General features: G+C 55.0%; 3 protein-coding genes across 8 annotated transcripts in view; 1 reads left to right on the forward strand and 2 right to left on the reverse strand.

Annotated features, from left to right (window-relative positions):
* The window catches only part of PNKD (PNKD metallo-beta-lactamase domain containing), a 72,971-nt gene extending 70,321 nt beyond the window's left edge, over positions 1–2,650 (reverse strand). Inside the window, exons 1-3 of one of the 2 annotated variants that reach the window (XM_070386824.1) lie at positions 2,540–2,650; positions 1,620–1,788; positions 129–503 (exon numbers count right to left, since the gene is read on the reverse strand). In XM_070386824.1, coding sequence (XP_070242925.1) covers positions 311–503; positions 1,620–1,788; positions 2,540–2,606 — 429 coding nt within the window. In that variant the 5' untranslated portion in view covers positions 2,607–2,650 and the 3' untranslated portion in view covers positions 129–310. Of the gene's footprint in view, positions 1–128; positions 504–1,619; positions 1,789–2,539 lie in introns of those variants that run through there. The other variant, XM_005889647.2, reaches the window with a different exon arrangement.
* A 333-nt stretch (positions 2,651–2,983) lies between these two features.
* Positions 2,984–7,916, forward strand: AAMP (angio associated migratory cell protein). 2 transcript variants are annotated; one of them, XM_005889644.3, is made up of 11 exons: positions 2,984–3,183; positions 3,663–3,818; positions 4,461–4,580; positions 5,096–5,235; positions 5,490–5,634; positions 5,914–5,997; positions 6,096–6,211; positions 6,369–6,472; positions 6,604–6,694; positions 6,850–7,004; positions 7,425–7,916. In XM_005889644.3, the coding sequence occupies exons 1-11, from the start codon at positions 3,063–3,065 to the stop codon at positions 7,498–7,500; spliced, it is 1,308 nt and encodes a 435-aa protein (XP_005889706.1). In that variant the 5' UTR covers positions 2,984–3,062; the 3' UTR covers positions 7,501–7,916. The 2 variants fall into 2 exon arrangements, with proteins under 2 accessions (XP_005889706.1, XP_005889707.1); XM_005889645.3 differs by having other exon boundaries at positions 3,666–3,818.
* Positions 7,917–8,246: 330 nt separating this feature from the next.
* GPBAR1 (G protein-coupled bile acid receptor 1) lies at positions 8,247–11,565 on the reverse strand. 4 transcript variants are annotated; one of them, XM_070386841.1, is made up of 3 exons: positions 11,297–11,565; positions 10,408–10,498; positions 8,247–9,460 (listed from the first exon to the last, which is right to left on the reverse strand). In XM_070386841.1, exon 3 carries the CDS (start codon positions 9,413–9,415, stop codon positions 8,426–8,428), a length of 990 nt encoding a protein of 329 aa, XP_070242942.1. In that variant the 5' UTR covers positions 9,416–9,460; positions 10,408–10,498; positions 11,297–11,565; the 3' UTR covers positions 8,247–8,425. The 4 variants fall into 4 exon arrangements, with proteins under 4 accessions (XP_070242942.1, XP_070242934.1, XP_070242932.1 ...); XM_070386833.1 differs by having other exon boundaries at positions 10,378–10,498; XM_070386831.1 differs by having other exon boundaries at positions 10,339–10,498.
* Positions 11,566–17,011: the final 5,446 nt, after the last annotated feature.

Here is a 17,011-nt window from a genome sequence, read left to right on the forward strand (position 1 = left end):
TAAGTCTCTGTGGTTTCCCCAACTATTCAGCCTAGAACACTGAGGCTTCTGTGAGAGGGAGTACACAGGAGTAACCAACCCCACCCTGTGCCCCTCCCATCCCAGGGGACTCACAAACCCAGTCCGGGTTCCTTTCCACTCAGACACTCGGTAACTTTATTTGCCTTTGGCTGGGTTTTCAGGAGGAATGGGGCTGGCAGGAGCCTGGGCTTCGTGCGCCCTCTGGTGGGCCTCAGAGGCAAGGACCAGAAAGGACTGGACAGTCTGTAGGCCACAGTCAATAGAGTTTAGGGGAGGGCTGCAGTGCTCCTCAGGACTGCACCCCCGACCCAGCTTCAGGAGATGGGGCATGACGGGAGGAGGCCCTGAACCTCTGGCTCTCATACTCGCCCGTGTTGGATGCCCGCATGTTCTGCCGAGCCTTCATCTGCTTCAAACGGTCCTTGTCCACTTCCCGCTTGGTGAGGATGAAGAGGAGGATACCACAGGGGAAGCCGATGGCCCTAGGGGTGGGGAGATGTGCGTGGGATTTGGGGAGGGGCCAAGCCTCAGCCAGAGGAGCTGGGCAGAACCTCATTCCAGCTTCATCAACTGCACCAACACTGTAATGCTACTCGCATTTATTCAGCCTCAGTGCTGGCTGCTGGAAGGCTCCGCGCGAATCGGATCCTGCCACTGCCCTGCTCAAAACCCCGCAACAGCTCTCCATCACTTCCCGGCCAAGTCCACCAAACTCTAGGCACAGCACAAAAGGCCTTGTGGTTGGGTCTCTGCCCACCTTGTCATTCTTTTTCCCTTTAGTCTGACACTCCTTAGCATGAGCCCTGCCAGCCTGCCCTAACAACTGTGCAGGGTTCTCCGGACAGCCCATCCTCTTTCCCTCTCCAAGTCTTGGCAAAAGTTCCCTCTGCCTAAACTGCCCCACACCCCATCCCTGATTCTCCTTAACATGAGCAACTGCTATGTGGGAGGCACTTGGCGTGGGGAAAGGGCGTGGAGTTATAAGACCTGGTGAAAACCCAGCTCTGAGCCTCAGTTCCCTCCTCTGTAAAATAGGGATGTCCTATTTATCTCAGAAAGACTAAAACAATACACAGTAAAGGACTGGCACACCTCGGGTGCCGGAAAAAAAAATTAATTTCTCCCTGCTTTTAATACTGCTCAAGCCTGGCAAGCTCCAGTCCATGGGGTTGCAAAGACTCGGACACGACTGAGCGACTGAACAACAATGTATTAAGATCAGAATCAAATCCAAATAACAATGCACTGAACATCTTACAGGTGCTGCTACTGTATAACTAACATAATCTTGCATGATCTCAATTAAAACCTCAATTGGGTCCTGCCCCAAGCTCCCAAAAGAGAGGATGAGGTCATAGACCGAAATCTGAATCAGATTAGCTCAGCTCAGCGCACAGAAAACCCACTCTCTCTCCAGTTCAGACTTTGCCACCTCCCTCCCCTGCTCCAGTCCTCTGAGGTTCCAGTCCTCACACCCAGCCATTCTGTCCCGGCAACCCTGGATTCAGTTCATCACCTGACACTTGGAGAAGTTTGTGGGTCCCACCCGCCCCTGGTGCCACTCCCCATTGGTGGGCAAAGAGTTAGTTAAAACTTACCAGGCTAGTCCCACAGCTTTCATGGGGTTCTTGCCCCTCTTTCTGGGGATGTATTCCAGCTCAGGGGAGAGGGGCTCAGGCTCCTCCTTGCACTCTGGGGAGCTGTGGCTTTGCAGTGCCCGACTCCTGTTCTGGGAAGCCTTGTTAGCAGTGGCTCCTGAGAGAATCCCTGTGAATGGAGGCAAAGAAGGTCAGCTAAGAGAAGAGAAGAAAGCCTAGGGAAGAGTGGTTGAGATCTGAGGAAGGGGAGTGACTGCAGTTTGGAGTAACAGGTGCCTGGGAGAGTCCAGAGGGAAATGGGAAAATCGCCATCGAGGTGGCACCTTTGAAAGCCGCTTCCACGTCACTGCGGGCTCATCACCCTGGTGCCGGGAGAGCAAGCTTCGCTGTTCTTCATCTCCTCAGACCTCAGGATGTGAAGGGACTGCAGTGGGGCTCGCGTGAGACGTATGAAAGAAAATCCGAGACATGGCTTGCAAACTGCAGAATGTTAGCACTGGAGGGGGAGCTTAAAGGTATTCTACTCCATCCCCTCACTTTATAGAAGAGGAAACTGAAGCCCCAAGAGACGAATTGCTTCGCCCAAGGTCAAACTGCTAATTATCCGGGGCTAGAACCCAAGCCTCCAGAAGCCCAGGGCTCTTTTCCTCTGCACTGCGGTGAGTGTTAAACACCTGGAGCGCGGGAGTCTAAAAGGCTTCCTTGAGGCTCCCTTTCCGTGCAAGACCCCAGAGGTGTCGTAGGCTGAGGGATGGACTGGTTGACTTTTAAAGAGCACCTTTTAGCCCCCAGACTCTTTAAAATCCTGCAGAGGGATGCGGACAGCAATCGACAGCCCTGAACTCCTGCTACAGCTTAGCGGGATGTGAAAAAAAGGGTATCCCCTCCAGTCCTGCCCTCCCCGGGGTCCCTCTCCTTACCCCGGAGGACGCGGGCATTTCTCGCCCCCCGGCCCTTCAGCGCCGTAGCAGCTACCACCGCCGCCATGTTCAGATCCCAATCCCACCCCCCCTTCACCGCAGTCCCCGCTGGGAATTGTAGTTTGCGTAAGGGGCCTCTCCCGCTGTATCCGTCCGGCCTACAGATCAGAAACTACAACTCCCAGAAGCCCAAGCAGCGGACCCAGGAGAACTACTCTTCCCAGGAGAGCCCCGGAAGCGCGCACGCTCGCTTGTTTCCCTCCTGTTGGGGGCGGAGTCAGGTTGGGCGGAGTTTGGGTTCTCCTCGCCACGCCTCGGCCTCGTCTCCCACTTTTGCCTTGTGATTGGTGACTCAGCCGGTCCACCCCTTTCGCTATTGGTCAAGAGGCCGTCGCTCTCCCTGCCGGGGAGTCGCCTACGCCTACTTCCTCCCGGGAGGAGGGGCTCGAGTTCCGCGTCGTCGCGCAGAGCTGACTCTGGGAGGCGTTTGGGCCCAGAGAAGTGGGTCCGCCGCTTGCGCCGCATGGAGTCCGAATCCGAGAGCGGGGCCGCTGCTGACACCCCCCCGTTGGAGACTCTAAGCTTCCATGGTGATGAAGAGATTATCGAGGTGGTAGAACTGGATCCTGGTCCGCCGGACCCGGGTAAGAGCTGCGGATCCTCAGGCCATGGGACAAGAGGCTCTTACCCCTGGCCTTTGACCCCGGGTTTTCCCCCCTCTGCTCCCTACCCCACCCCACCCCACCCCACCTCACCTGTCATTCCTACCTACCTCCTTCGCCCTTCCCCTCTCCCCCAACCCCACACTTAATTTTCAGGCCTGGCCCGGGGTGGGGGTTCCCCTGACGCCTCCCCTGGCCCTTCCCCTCACACACCCCCTTCCCATCATTCCCTCGGCCCTCCCTTCCCACACGGTCTCTGGCCAACCCCAGGTCCTCAGAGCTCTCCGGTCCTCCGTTCTGCACGCCCCCTCCTCCCTGCCGCCTCTCACCCCCCGCTTCACCCCTCCTGTCTGACCTCACCTTGCCCTCTCGCCACATGACCACCCCAGCCTCGGGCCTCCCCACACTTGCCATCCCTCTTCCCGCCTGCCGCACACCGTCTGTTAACCCTCTCCCCAAAGCAGACGATCTGGTCCAGGAGATGGAAGATGTGGACTTCGAGGAAGAGGAAGAAGAAGAGGGCAACGAGGAGGGCTGGGTCCTGGAACCCCAGGAAGGGGTGGTCGGCAGCATGGAGGGCCCCGACGACAGCGAGGTCACTTTTGCATTGCATTCTGGTAGGTCCCTGGGGAGAGCTGTCCTAAGTTCAGTCCAGGTGGACATTTGCACATCATCCGCCATGTAGTGGTGGGAAAATGTTGCCTTTGTGATGGAGGAGCTGTTGGCTCCTGGAGTCAGTTGAGACACACTTGGATTCAAATCCTGTCTCTGCTACTTGGTTGTTTATGATCTTTATTGACGTCTCTGGGCTTTAGTTTCCTTTTAAAAAGTTGTCATTGATAAAAGTTCCTTTACTCTGAATTAGGGGTAATAGTACCTTTTAGATCATCTTTTGGATAATCCTCTTAAATATTAACTCTTGATAAGGAACCAGTAACGCAGGCTTTCCTCACTCAGCCCCCAACCTGGTGGCATCCCACTCTGAGAACTGTAAGCCCTACACTCGTTCCCTCCTCTTGTCCACCACAGAAATGTGGGGTGAATGGAAGAAAGAGTACAGGAGAGCGATGTGTCCTGGGGAGGGACTTCTCCAACAACCGAATGCTTGAAACTTAGAAGAGCTTGAATGCACCCTTCTTTTCCAGGAAGAAAGACATGTTGCTTTAGGTGGAAGGGGGGTGGGCTCCCCAAAGGTCCTGAAGGACAGGACTCTAGGTGGGATCCCCACTTCCTTACTCTTGGAATATCTCTTGGGACAGCATCAGTGTTCTGTGTGAGCTTGGACCCCAAGACCAACACCTTGGCAGTGACAGGAGGTGAAGACGACAAAGCCTTTGTGTGGAGGCTCAGCGATGGGGAACTGCTCTTTGAGTGTGCAGGTGAGGGAGCTCGGTGAAGTCCTGCCTCTTTGGAGGTCTTAGGGGGCTGGCCTGCAGTGGTTATGCATCCAGCAGCCATTTATTGACCCCTGTTTTGCCAGCTCTATGCTTGGCCCAAGAGCCCCAAAGAATATCCTAGTCTTTTGTGGGTGTGGGGGAGGGAGACACTGAATGGCCGAGGGAGTCAGGGAAAGACCTGGAGGAGGCGACACTAGTGGCGGAGAATGGGGGTGGGAAGGAGGCTGTGGATATTTCAGGCAGAGGTGCGGACAGAATGGGAAAGACATAGGTCTGGGCTACACATGGTCAAGTGGGGGCCCAGTAGTGTTTTGCCTGGGGAGAGCTGGGGGTTGCTGCAGTGGGCTTCTGCAGCAGCTCTGAGTTTGGTTGCCTGTTTTGTGGGGACTCATCCTTTTTTTCCCAGCTGGTACTTTCTGGGGGCCGGATACCTGGGTCCTGTATCCCCAGCACCAGGTTCCCTGACATTCTCTTCTCTTTCTGCCCACTCTCTGCAGGCCATAAAGACTCTGTGACTTGTGCTGGTTTCAGCCATGACTCTACCCTAGTGGCCACAGGAGACATGAGTGGTCTTTTAAAAGTGTGGCAGGTGGACACAAAGGAGGAGGTCTGGTCTTTTGAAGCAGGAGATCTAGAGGTGAGATTGTCACAGTGGGATTCAACTCTGAGGGCCGGGTGGAGTGGGGAGAACTCGGGGGCCCATACCACCTTGAACGGATCAAGCCAGCTCTGAGCCAGTGCTCTCCCAGGGGACAGCAGGAGTGTCTGGGCCTGTCCCCTGGGATGTCCCCACTGACTCGGAAGCAGGGAGAGCTTGGTGGGGTTCTGGGGGCAGACTCCTAGGTGAGATGGGCTGAGGGGAACCCTTGTTGAGCCTTTGTCCCTGCCCAGTGGATGGAGTGGCACCCTCGGGCACCTGTCCTCCTGGCGGGCACGGCTGATGGCAACACCTGGATGTGGAAGGTTCCGACTGGTGACTGCAAGACCTTCCAGGGCCCCAACTGCCCGGCCACCTGTGGCCGAGTCCTCCCTGATGGTGAGAGCGGCATTCCTGAGTGTAGACAGGTGGGGTCTGGGTTCCACACATGCCTGGCACCCTCCTGGGCCATGATCAGCAAACTCCGAGGTCTGCTGTTGAGAGCAGTGACCTCCCAGGACCAGAGCAAACAGCTTCCCCTTTCTCACCTGGAACTGGGTCTTCCCTGGGGCACTGTCTGTTCCCTCGCTTCCTTGCCTGCCTCTCTCTTCTCTTGCCTGATGTGCTGGTGTGTCTGTGCTGGTTGTCGTCTCTTCACCTGCATCTCTGATCCTTCAGGGAAGCGAGCTGTAGTTGGCTATGAAGATGGCACCATCAGGATTTGGGACCTGAAGCAGGGAAACTCTATCCACGTACTAAAAGGTACTGGAGGTGGCGAAGGTGTTAACCTAGGCTTTTGTGGGGAAAGGGCCAAGACCTGGGTCAGGATGAAGCCTGACTTCCTCCCTGCTTCATCCTAGGGACCGAGGGTCACCAGGGCCCTCTGACCTGTGTCGCCACCAACCAGGATGGCAGCCTGATCCTCACTGGCTCTGTGGACTGCCAGGCCAAGCTTGTCAGTGCCACCACCGGCAAGGTGAGTGGGACCTGGAAGTCTGGCTGTGGGGCCCTCTGCTTTCCGCATCTCCGTTTCTTCTTTTTCTTCAGTCAGCCTCCTTGCCCCAGTGCCTTTCTTCTCTTACTGGAGAATCATGTTTCCAGGCCCTCTTCTGATCCTCTCCTCTGGCTCATAGGTGGTGGGCGTTTTCAGACCTGAGACTGTGGCCTCCCAGCCGAGCCTGGGAGAAGGGGAGGAGAGTGAGTCCAACTCCGTGGAGTCCTTGGGCTTCTGCAGTGTGTGAGTGTGAGCGCGGCCTCAGCCTGGACACATGAGCAGGGGGCTTGGGGGAGGGGGCTGGGGACTAGGGAGGACAGAGGGCGCCAAGTGCAGGTCCCCCCATGAGCCTTCATGATGCTCTCTTCTGCCAGGATGCCTCTGGCAGCTGTTGGCTACCTGGATGGGACCTTGGCCATCTATGACCTGTCCACACAGACCCTCAGGCACCAGTGTCAGCACCAGGTACAGGCTGTGGGGAAGCCCAGGTTCTCTGGGAGCATCTGCCGCAGACATGGCTCCTGCCTAGTCCTTCCTATGGTCCATCATCCCCTCCTCCCTCCTTGAGAGTTGGGAGCAGAGGCCCATGACGCACCTCGCTCCTGTGTACCCTTCTGCAGTCGGGCATTGTGCAGCTGCTGTGGGAGGCAGGCACCGCCGTGGTTTACACTTGCAGCCTGGATGGCATCGTGCGCCTCTGGGATGCTCGGACTGGCCGCCTGCTTACTGACTACCGGGGCCACACGGCCGAGATCCTGGACTTTGCCCTCAGCAAGTAAGTGGATTTGGCATGGGCTAGGGTCTCTGCGTATTTGAAAGGTGAGAGCAGCATGTGGGGCTCTTAAAGTGTGGGAGGGCTGCTAAAGGAAGCTGGGACCCAAGGCCTGGGCCTGCCTAGGCAGCCGTGCTGGGGGCCTGTGGGAGTTGTCCTCTGTTGATGGTGTGGCCTCTCATCTCACTCTCGGGCTCAGGGGCTGGGACTGCCTCCCCCATGCGGGCAGCTCTCCCCTGATCCTCAGGCTGATGGCTGGCTTCAGGAGTGTTCACCGGATGTGGGCTGGTGAGCCCAGCGCCAGGCACTAGCAGTCTAGAGTTGAGGATACACTGGAAGAGCCCCCCAAAGGGCCCCTGGGTGGTGGGCTTGGGGTGGGCCTTAGGTTCTCCAGTCCTTTCCAACCGTGCTTTCTGTCCACAGAGATGCCTCCTTGGTGGTGACCACGTCAGGAGACCACAAAGCAAAAGTATTTTGTGTCCAGAGACCTGACCGCTAACAGCTGCAGCGTCTGCTTTGTGTCTGGTGTGGAGGGGGCGCAGGGAGACCCCCCACAGCAGAGGCGGTCGGGTAGGAGGGAAGAGGAGGGGAGGGGCCTCGGACTACTTTCCAACCCCTTCAAACTGACTTGCTCCCTCTCTGTCTCTTCCTTTTCTTAAGAAACCCACCCCTCGGGCTCCTCCTTCCCCCCCTCCCTCCCTCTCACCCAGACCTGGCGGATACTTCAGAGGGAGGTTCAGACCTCTTTCTCTTTCACTTCCTTTGCTGGTGTGAGCCATGGGGGTGTGTGTTTGTATGTGGAGAGTAGGTCTTTGAAGTTCCCGTTCTTTCCCTTCCCAAGTCTCTGGGGGTGGAAAGGAGAAAGAGATGTTAGTTAACAGATTTTAAAAATGTAAATAAAATATACTTCCCAGAGACGTGTCTGTGTGGATTTTGTGGCTGGACGTGAGGAGGAACCAGTGAGGGGCATGTCAGGGTGTTGCTACCCTCCCCCTCTGCTGGATTTCAGGGTTCCTCAACTCACCGCCCTCACCTACAACTGCCTGCCTACCAGGAATCTCCCTGGATATATATCCTCTAGGTTCTTTCCCCAGCTGTTCACCTGTCCCTCCCTGGCTGAGACATGGAATCTCCCTGGATCCTCTAGGTTCTTTCCCCAGCTGTTCACCTGTCCCTCCCTGGCTAAGACATGGAATCTCCCTGGATCCTCTAGGTTCTTTCCCCAGCTGTTCACCTGTCCCTCCTTGGCTAAGACACAGAATGAGATAACCATCACCTGGGCCAAGGGAGCTTTATTCAGTCAGAGTGGGGTCATACAGGGACACTCTCTGATCCATGATCCAGATCTGTGGGGACATGTGGAGACGGGCTTGGGAGCCAAGATGGATGGATGCTTCTAATTGGAATGAGCAGAGGCCCTCCCTCTAGTTCAAGTCAAGGTCCACGCTGCTTTGGCTGCTGGTATGGTAGGCGGTGCTGGGACCAGGACTGCTCTGCGGTCTGCCCCGCAGCATCCGGAGCCACTTCTGGGCGGCCACCCTCCAGGGGCCTGTATAGCGCTGATCACCCAGCCCCATGGCCACGGGCACGGCCGCCGCACTGGCGCTGCCCAGTGAGATGAGGGACAGCAGAGTTCCGGGCCCTAGTGGCGGGCGCTGCTCAAAGGCCAGGACAGAGAGCAGCAGGGTGGCCACGTAGGGCCCCCAGCACAGCCCGAAGAGCAACGTGGCCCCGGCCTGTGCCCTGGCCTGCCGCCAGGTGAGGGCTCGGGCCAGGGCCGAGGGCGCCCCGCGGCACACGGCCCGCTCCAGCCGGCGGATGTCCTGCAGCTGGCGGTGCGCAGTGACCAGCACGCGGACCGAGAGGAGGGCGGCCGCGCCCACAGCCGGCAGCAGGAGCCCATAGATTTCGAGGTAGAGGTAGGGGGCTGGGAAGACGGCCTGGGAGCTGCAGTTGCCACCAGGGGCCCAGTGGTTCCAGCCCAGGGCAGGCAGGCTGGCAAAGAGCAAGGGGGCAGCCCAGGTGAGGAGCAGGGCCAGCCGCATGCTCCCACGGGGCCGCAGGGGCCGCAGCACGGCCATGTAGCGCTCCCCGTGCACCAGTAGGAGGTTGGCGAGCAGGGAGAGGAAGCAGAAGTTGGGAGCCAAGTAGAGGAAGAGGCAGGACCAGTAGCCCCGGCGGCTCTGGCTCCATAGGACGGGCAGCGCGGGCAGCGCCAGCCCCGTGAGCAGCCCTGCCAGCAGAAGACTCAGGAAGAAGCAGCCAGCGGGCGGGCTGCGCAGGCGGCGGTCCCCGGCGATACCCACGGCCAGGAGCAGGTTGGCAGCGACGATGAGGCTTGCCAGGGCCAGGGAGAGCCCCAGGGCCCCTGCAGGAACGGGGCTGGGCACCTCCCTGGTGCTGTTGGATGTCATCTTGGGCCTGGGGACGGGGGAGACCTGGAGCAGCAGCAGGCATGCCTGGACGGAAGATGGGGTGGCTGGAGTTAGGATGGGGCTGCAGATCACTGTCCTCTCTCGGCAAGTTGTTGTTTAGTCGCTAAGTCATGTCGGACTCTTTGTGACCCCAGGGACTGTAGGTCACCAGGCTTCTCTGTCAGTGGGATTTCCCAGGCCAGAATACTGGAGTGGGTAGCTAGTCCCTTCTCGATTGAACTATTGAGCTATTCCCCAGTCAGGGACTGAACCCGCGTCTCCTGCATTGGCAGGCGGATTTCTTTACCTCTAAACCACCAGGGAAGCTATCTAGAGGTTGGAGACCAATGCACTGTGGACCATATCCTGTTTGCTGATACACATTTTTCCTCCAATGAATTGCCAATTAAAATTTACATAAAAATTCATATTTTTGGTTAAAAAAAACAATCAGGGCCTATGTAGTAGCAACCAGCTAGAGTTGCACTGTCACTGCCTTCAGAAAGCTCCCCACAGTCCCCACCCAGCCCTTTCCCCATTTCTGTTACCTGCCTGACCCTCTCTGGGCAGCTGTGTTTATGCCTCTGGTTAGACACACCCGTCCCCACAGCATTTGGACCATCCCTGCCTCCACCAGGTGAGGCGTCTAAATCAGCTAAAGGGATAGGATGGAGTCTGGCTGGTGTGTAGTGATCCTCTGGCCAGCCAACAGCTGACAGCCTTTTTTGGGCCATGGGCGGGCCCTGGACTAGGGGCTAGGGCTGGGGTTGGGTGGGGAGGGGTGGGAGAGTGGAGAGTGATCCCTGTCTTCAGATGCTTGCAGGCTGGTTGGCATCAGTGTCTTAAAAAGTGGTAGGTTACTAAGGATTGGGGGTGGGGGTGGGGGTGGGGTGGGGCAGAAGTCAGTCTGAGGCAGGGCTCACTGAGTTAGCAGCACCAAGGGGTTGCCCTGTCCCCAGCACCTCCCTTCCATCCGCCTTGTGGCTGGTTACACTTCAGTGAGCAGCCTCCGGGTAGGACTTCCAGCCCATAAACTTGACGTCCGCACCAGGCTAGCAGCTAGCAACCGGCCTTTCCTGGGAACTGGAGGAGGGGAAGAGCTGCTGAGTGAGGGGGAAGGTTGGCAGTGAGTGTGGAGGGCAAGGGGGGCTGAAGTGAGCCCAGAGATGGAGGGGGAGCTGCTGGGCAGCGCCTGGCCTTTCCGTGGCTCTGACCTGTCCCAGTCCTCCCATGCCCTGGCCCTGCCGCCACATCATGGGGATGAGGGAGGGGGTATCCTGCCTGGGCCCTGTGGGAAACTCCTGCTTCTGTCAACAGGGGAGCAGCTGCTGTTGCTAGGATCAAAGTCAATAAGGGAAGGATTCCTACCTGCCCCCTCCCCTGGGTCAGAGGGTCGAAGGGCCTCAAGGCCACCCTGAGCACAGGAGATGCTACCGCTTCTATTCCCAGCTCCCCCAGTTCCCCCAGGCCGTTGCACCCCTTTACCCTCAGCCTGGTTCCTCTTTCTCAGTGTCCCCCAGTGCCCTCTGCTGGGAACATCTTTCCCTTCCAGCGGCCCTCTGGTTTCTGTTCCCCTTCATCCCCACACTGTTAACTTGTTCAAACCCCAGGAGATCTCAGGGACCTGAGACTTCAAACCTGGACTCTGGAGTCGCGGGCTGGCACTCCCAGCTCTTCGCTGGGAGTGAGTCTCCCACCCCACCTCCACCAGAGCAGCAAGAAAGGCAGGGTCAGCCCTGGGGGTGGGGGGACTTCTTGGCAGTCACAACATGGAGGCTCGGGTGGCTTGGGCTGGGTGCAAGGCCTCTTCAGGCCCTGCGGCTGAGGTCTCCAGGTGTGGCCCGGGGGCCGGGTGGGGGCTAGGGTTAGGTAGCTACTCACATGACTGTAGGTGACAGATGTGGCTTGCCCAGCCTGGGCTCCCCTCCGAGTGTCAGGGAGTTGTCCCAGCCAGCGCTGCAGGGCTTCTGGCGACGTCTGGTGTCCTGACCGTTGAGGTCATGGTACCTCCACTGTGTGGAGACAGCAGGGCCCCCAGCTCTCTGCTGCCCTGGCTCTGCCCTCGCCTGGGATGGAGCTGAGGCTGGTGGGACCCAGCCTGGCCCCGCCTCTGGGGGTGGGGCCCGACACACCCTGAGCTGCTGTGCTGGGAAGGCTTCCTCCCCTTTCCCCTGGGCGCCCTCCACGTCTTCCTCCCATACCAGTGGCCCTGTCTCCAGCCACTGGACATAGCTTGGCTCCAAGGAGGCAGCTTGGAGCTCTCTGGCCTGCTGCTGGTTAGCTAATCTGAGAAATGCATTCCAGTTAGTGAACAATGATTTAGTCTATCCTCCCCATCTCCCGGCTGATATATTTACATTTTATAAATATATCAGTGGCCAGCCAGCTGATAGCGCATCCAGCTCTGTAATTCTGCCACTCTGCTGAGTACAGTCTGATGGTGGCGGTGGTGGGGGCCTTTGGAACGCGAGAATCCTTGCTATCTCCCCTTCCTATTACCTGATGGGAACTTTCAGCTTATAAAGCCAGCCTTGCCTCCTAGAATCTGGGTTCATTCCGCACTTTTCTCAATTACTTTGTGAGTCACGTTTTGGGCTGAGGCATGAATGGCTCTTGGGCAAGCTATCTCTGGACCTCTATTTTCTCACCTGTAAAATGGGAACAAGGCAAACCATCAGTCAGTGTTGCCAGGAGTCTTATGGGATAATATACGTAACTGCATACACCCCACTGCCGGACACCTAACAGGGGGAGGGGTCTCAAAAAATGACATCCTTCTTTCCTCCTCCATGAAGACTAAGAAACAGCCAGTGATTGAATCAGAAGGCCTGGGTTTAAATCTCAGAATCCTACTTGGATCCTATTTTACTGGCTGTGTAAACTTGAACAAATTTTTAGATTTTCTTACCTCAGTTTCCTCATCTGTAAAATGGGGGCTCGTACCATTTTCATCTATTGTGAGACTAAATGAGAAAATGTGGGGAGACTTCCCTGGAGGTCCAGGGGTTAAGACTCCACCCTTCAACTACAGGGGCACAGGTTCAATCCCTAGTTGGGGTATATCCCACAAGCCACGTGGTGTGGGCAAAAAAAAGTGTAATAAGGACTTGGGTCAGTGGTTGGCACAGAAGCAGTCAATGAGAGGAACTTCTGGCCTTTTCTGCACGTCCCCTCTGAGAATTCCATTGAAATAAGCGGATGAAGAGCTTGTGAATAGCAAGAGGGTAATGACACTTTCACTCCACAAGGAAACACAGGAAACTGAGTGAGAGGAAGGGCAAGTTCAAGGCCAGGAAGCCCTGATTTCCACCTTGTGTCAAGTGTAACTTTGGGGAGAGGGAGAGAAGCAGTTACATTTTCTTGAGACCTGAAATGGGAGGAAACAGGCTAAAACTTCAGCAAGAAAGCTGGAGGTTAGACATTAGGAAAAGCTTTCTTGTTCAAGAGCACATGAAGATGGAGCAAGGGGTCCTCTGCCCTCTCCCAGGACGACCTGGGCCCAAAGGGCGGGAGGCCTGACAGGTCTGGCTCTGCCAACTCTGCACGGCAGTCAGGGGTCCTGGAGAGAAGGGTCTCTGGACAAAAAGTGGGAGAAGCATCCAGTCTCAGACCTGTCCTCTAGGGAGCTGGGGGCTAGGAGGACGCAGCGTTCCAGGGGATGGCTCCCAGCCCCACGCTCTCTGGTTGGGCAGAAGTCAAGAGGCTCTGGGAGAGTTCAGACTGGGGTCTGGACAGAAGTGGGAGTGGGGCCCCTTGGATACTGGACTGCCAAGAATAAACAGACCTTCTGTTCCCAACCCTGGCCTCCTCCCGGCAGCCTCCAGGATGTCTGTGTTTCTTCTCCGCTGCTCTGTCTAAACAGTGTGTGGGATGACGTGTAAAGAACAACTCTGGGAGCAGGAGCCGGGCAGCCTGGGCTCTATCTTCCACTCAGCTGTTTCCTCCTGCCTTGATCATCTGGTTCCTCTGTTCCATCAATCCCTGGGACTGACTCATCCACAGCCTTCTCTCCTTTGCTCACGGGAGGGCTCTGATGCAGGCAGTCTTCAGATGCTCCCATCGGCTGACTCTTGGGCCCTAGAGTCCCCACCCGTCCCCCTTCTCTCCTTAGGTCCAGCCTGTTACCACGATGCCCGATGTGGACAGGGGCAGGAAATGCACCTGGGTCTCCTTTGTCACTCTGTTCTCCTGGGTATTTAACTTTTCTGTTGACCCTGGGTGTCTGGGACTTGGTGGTGAGTACTCACTGACTGGATGAACAGAGGCAAAGGGGTGATGAGTGGCTATGGAACTGTTCAACCCTCCCCAGATGCAACAGCAGACGAGCCCCTGGGGGTCTCTGGAGGGTTGTGGGCGCAATACTATGACCAAGACTGAGGAAGCCCTAAGTCAGCTGTATGAGCAGAGGACACTGGTCCTTCCCCTTAGGGATAAATGACAGATCTCTCACAGAAATTTAACAGTGCTTTTAGCAATCCCCAGAAGGGGGCAGCATTGCTTGAACTCAGAATTCTGAGTCCCCAGAATGGACCCAGGCTTTGGGTCTAGGGCCTCTGTGGCTGCTGGGCTTAGGCTGAGGGTCCATCTGGCCTACTTTGAACGAGGCTGAAGGAACTGAAATGGTAACAGAGGAGAAGCAGCTCTGGGTATGTGGGCTGACACAGTAGCTGGTGTTACTTCCTCTTCCTGGCTTCAATTTCCCGCCCTCTGGTTCCACACGTCCACTTATCCACTTTCTGTTAACGTCGTCTTCCCACCAAGCTCCTGGATTTTAGCTTCCCCAGGTCCTACTTTCTCCAGACTTGGGAGATACCCACCAACACCTTCCTCACCTCAAACTGCAGTATGAGGGCCACCAGCAAAAAATATCACCATCTTGGGGGAGGACCTGAATAACCCCAAAGCAGAATAACCTTGATTTATGCTGCCCCTTCTGATCCCCTTGGGAGTGTAAGAATGGAACTAAGATTTATTAAAAAGCATTATCAACTCTAATTATAGACATTATCAGTCAGTTCAGTTCAGTTGCTCAGCAGTGTTCGACTCTTTGCGACCCCATGGACTGCAGCATGCCAGGCCTCCCTGTCCATCACCAACTCCTAGAGTTTACTCAAACTTATCTCCATTGAGTCGGTGATACCATCCAACCATCTCATCCTCTGTCGTCCCCTTCTCTTCCCACCTTCAATCTTTCCCAGCATCAGGGTCTTTTCAAATGAGTCAGTTCTTCGCATTAGGTGGCCAAAGTATTGGAGTTTCAGCTTCAGCCTCAGTCCTTCCAATGAATAATCAGGACTGACTTCCTTTAGCATGGACTGGTTGGATCTCCTTGGTGTCCGAGGGACTCTCAAGAGTCTTCTCCAAAACCACAGTTCAAAAGCATCAATTCTTCAGCACTTACCTTCTTTTCAGTCCAACTCTCACATCCATACATGACTACTAGAAAAACCATAGCTTTGACTAGATGGACCTTTGTTGGCAAAGTAATGTCTCTGCTTTTTAATATGCTAAGTTGGTCATAACTTTTCTTCCAAGGAGCAAGCATCTTAATTTCATGGCTGCAGTCACCATTTTGGAGCCCCCCAAAAATAAAGTCTGTCACTGTTTTGCCATGAAGTGATGGGACCAGATGCCATGATCTTTTAGTTTTCTGAATGTTGAGTTTTAAGCCAACTTTTTCACTCATTATAAATGCCTACTTGATTCATTGGAAAAGACTCTGATGCTGGGAGGGATTGGGGGCAGGAGGAGAAGGGGACAACAGAGGATGAGATGGCTGGATGGCATCACTGACTCGATGGACGTGAGTCTGTGTGAACTCCAGGAGTTGGTGATGGACAGGGAGGCCTGGCGTGCTGCGATTTATGGGGTCGCAAAGAGTCGGACACGACTGAGCGACTGATCTGATCTGATGTGATAGGTACTTATCTGTTGTTTATTCCTTTTAAGAGCCCGGTGAGATAGGTGGAGTCATGTCCAACCAAAGATGAGGCCACTGGTGCTCAGATTAAGAAATCTACTCAGTCACATAGCTATTAAGTGGAAAGTGAAGTCACTCAGTCGTGTCCGACTCTTTTCGACCCCGTGGACTGTAGCCTACCAAGCTCCTCCGTCCATGGGATTCTTCAGGCAAGAATACTGGAGTGGGTTGCCATTTCCTTCTCCAGGGGATCTTCCCAGGCCAGGGATCGAACCTGGGTTTCCCCGCATTGGAGAAAAAACATTTTTGAAACTCTCCAGTTTACACCCCAGCTCATCTACACCTCCCAGGCATGGACCTTTGGGCAAAGGAGCAAATCAGCACTGAGATTAGATCCCATTTTCCCCAGCCCACATCCTCAGTGTGCTGAAGTCCTCCTCCAATGGGCTCTGGCTGAAGTTACAGTGGGCCTTTGTCCATAACGGTGAAGGCGGGCCCTTGAGAACGAGTTAAGTGTGCCCTGGAAACAGATGTAGACAAAGGAGCCAGTTTGGAGGGGGTTTTCATCAGTATGAGTTTTTATGCTGATCAAGTCTTGGAATTAAGACAATTCCTTACGGTTTACTGCTGTAAAAAGTACTTAATGCCTCTTCTCCTCCTAACTCTGTATCTTCTAAGCAATTTTGGTTTTGCCATTTACAGCACTTTTCAGGAATCCAATCTCCATTATTGGCAAAATACAGTTGAGTTCCAACTTACTAAGGAGATTTGTTTGAAACTCAGCAGGATGGCAAACACACCTTCTAGCAAAATTACCTTCACAAACCCCTTACACAGGGGTACAGAGCACAGCTATGTCACTGTCTCCTAACAGATCTAACTTAGCCCAGTTTTCCATCCACCAGCAGTAGGTGATGAGGGGCCGCATCCCAGGAGAACACGGGGAAGCCTTGGCAGTGAACTCTCTCCACTGCAGGTCATGGTTGGCCTCCCCAAGGGGACAGCACTCTCCAGGGCACTTGTTTGTTGAGGGCATGGGAACATAACTGATCCTGAGCTTTCCAGGATCTCATTTACAAAGAGTAAAGTGAAGTTTTGATGACTAAACGACCTGTCCCTTCAAATCTGACCATGACCCACAGTAAAGACATTTTTATGACCTAGTCAGTATGTCCACAACTAAGACATATTTCAGAATCAGTACTTACCTATAATAGGAGTGATGTACTCAGCATATATGACACAACAGCATCTACTATTCCATTTTAAAACACTGAAGATGAAGTCACATATGTGAAAAAAAAAACACACAGGAAACAACACACACACACACAGATGAGCTGCATGTACAAATGGGGAAATATGAGTAAGGTTGTGATGGTGTTAACATCAGCTTCCTCCTGGCAATTATATTGTATTACAGGATTTCAGCACTGTTTCTTACAACTGCAGTTAATCTACAAATACCTCATAATTGTTGGGGAAATATCAGATTTCACAATTCATTGACAGTTTCAAACCAGTCTGAAACAATGAACTTGATGGAGACAAATTAAAAAGCTTTGCAGTGCATAAAGTTTACTTAGAAATGCCAACTAAGAGCTTACCAGTGAGCCTCTCCCCCCTCTACAGGGAGGGTGGGGGTGGGGGTGGTTCCTGAACCTGAGCTTCTCCAG

This window comes from Bos mutus, chromosome 2 (genome assembly GCF_027580195.1).
Source record: "Bos mutus isolate GX-2022 chromosome 2, NWIPB_WYAK_1.1, whole genome shotgun sequence".
Lineage (NCBI taxonomy): Eukaryota > Metazoa > Chordata > Mammalia > Artiodactyla > Bovidae > Bos > Bos mutus.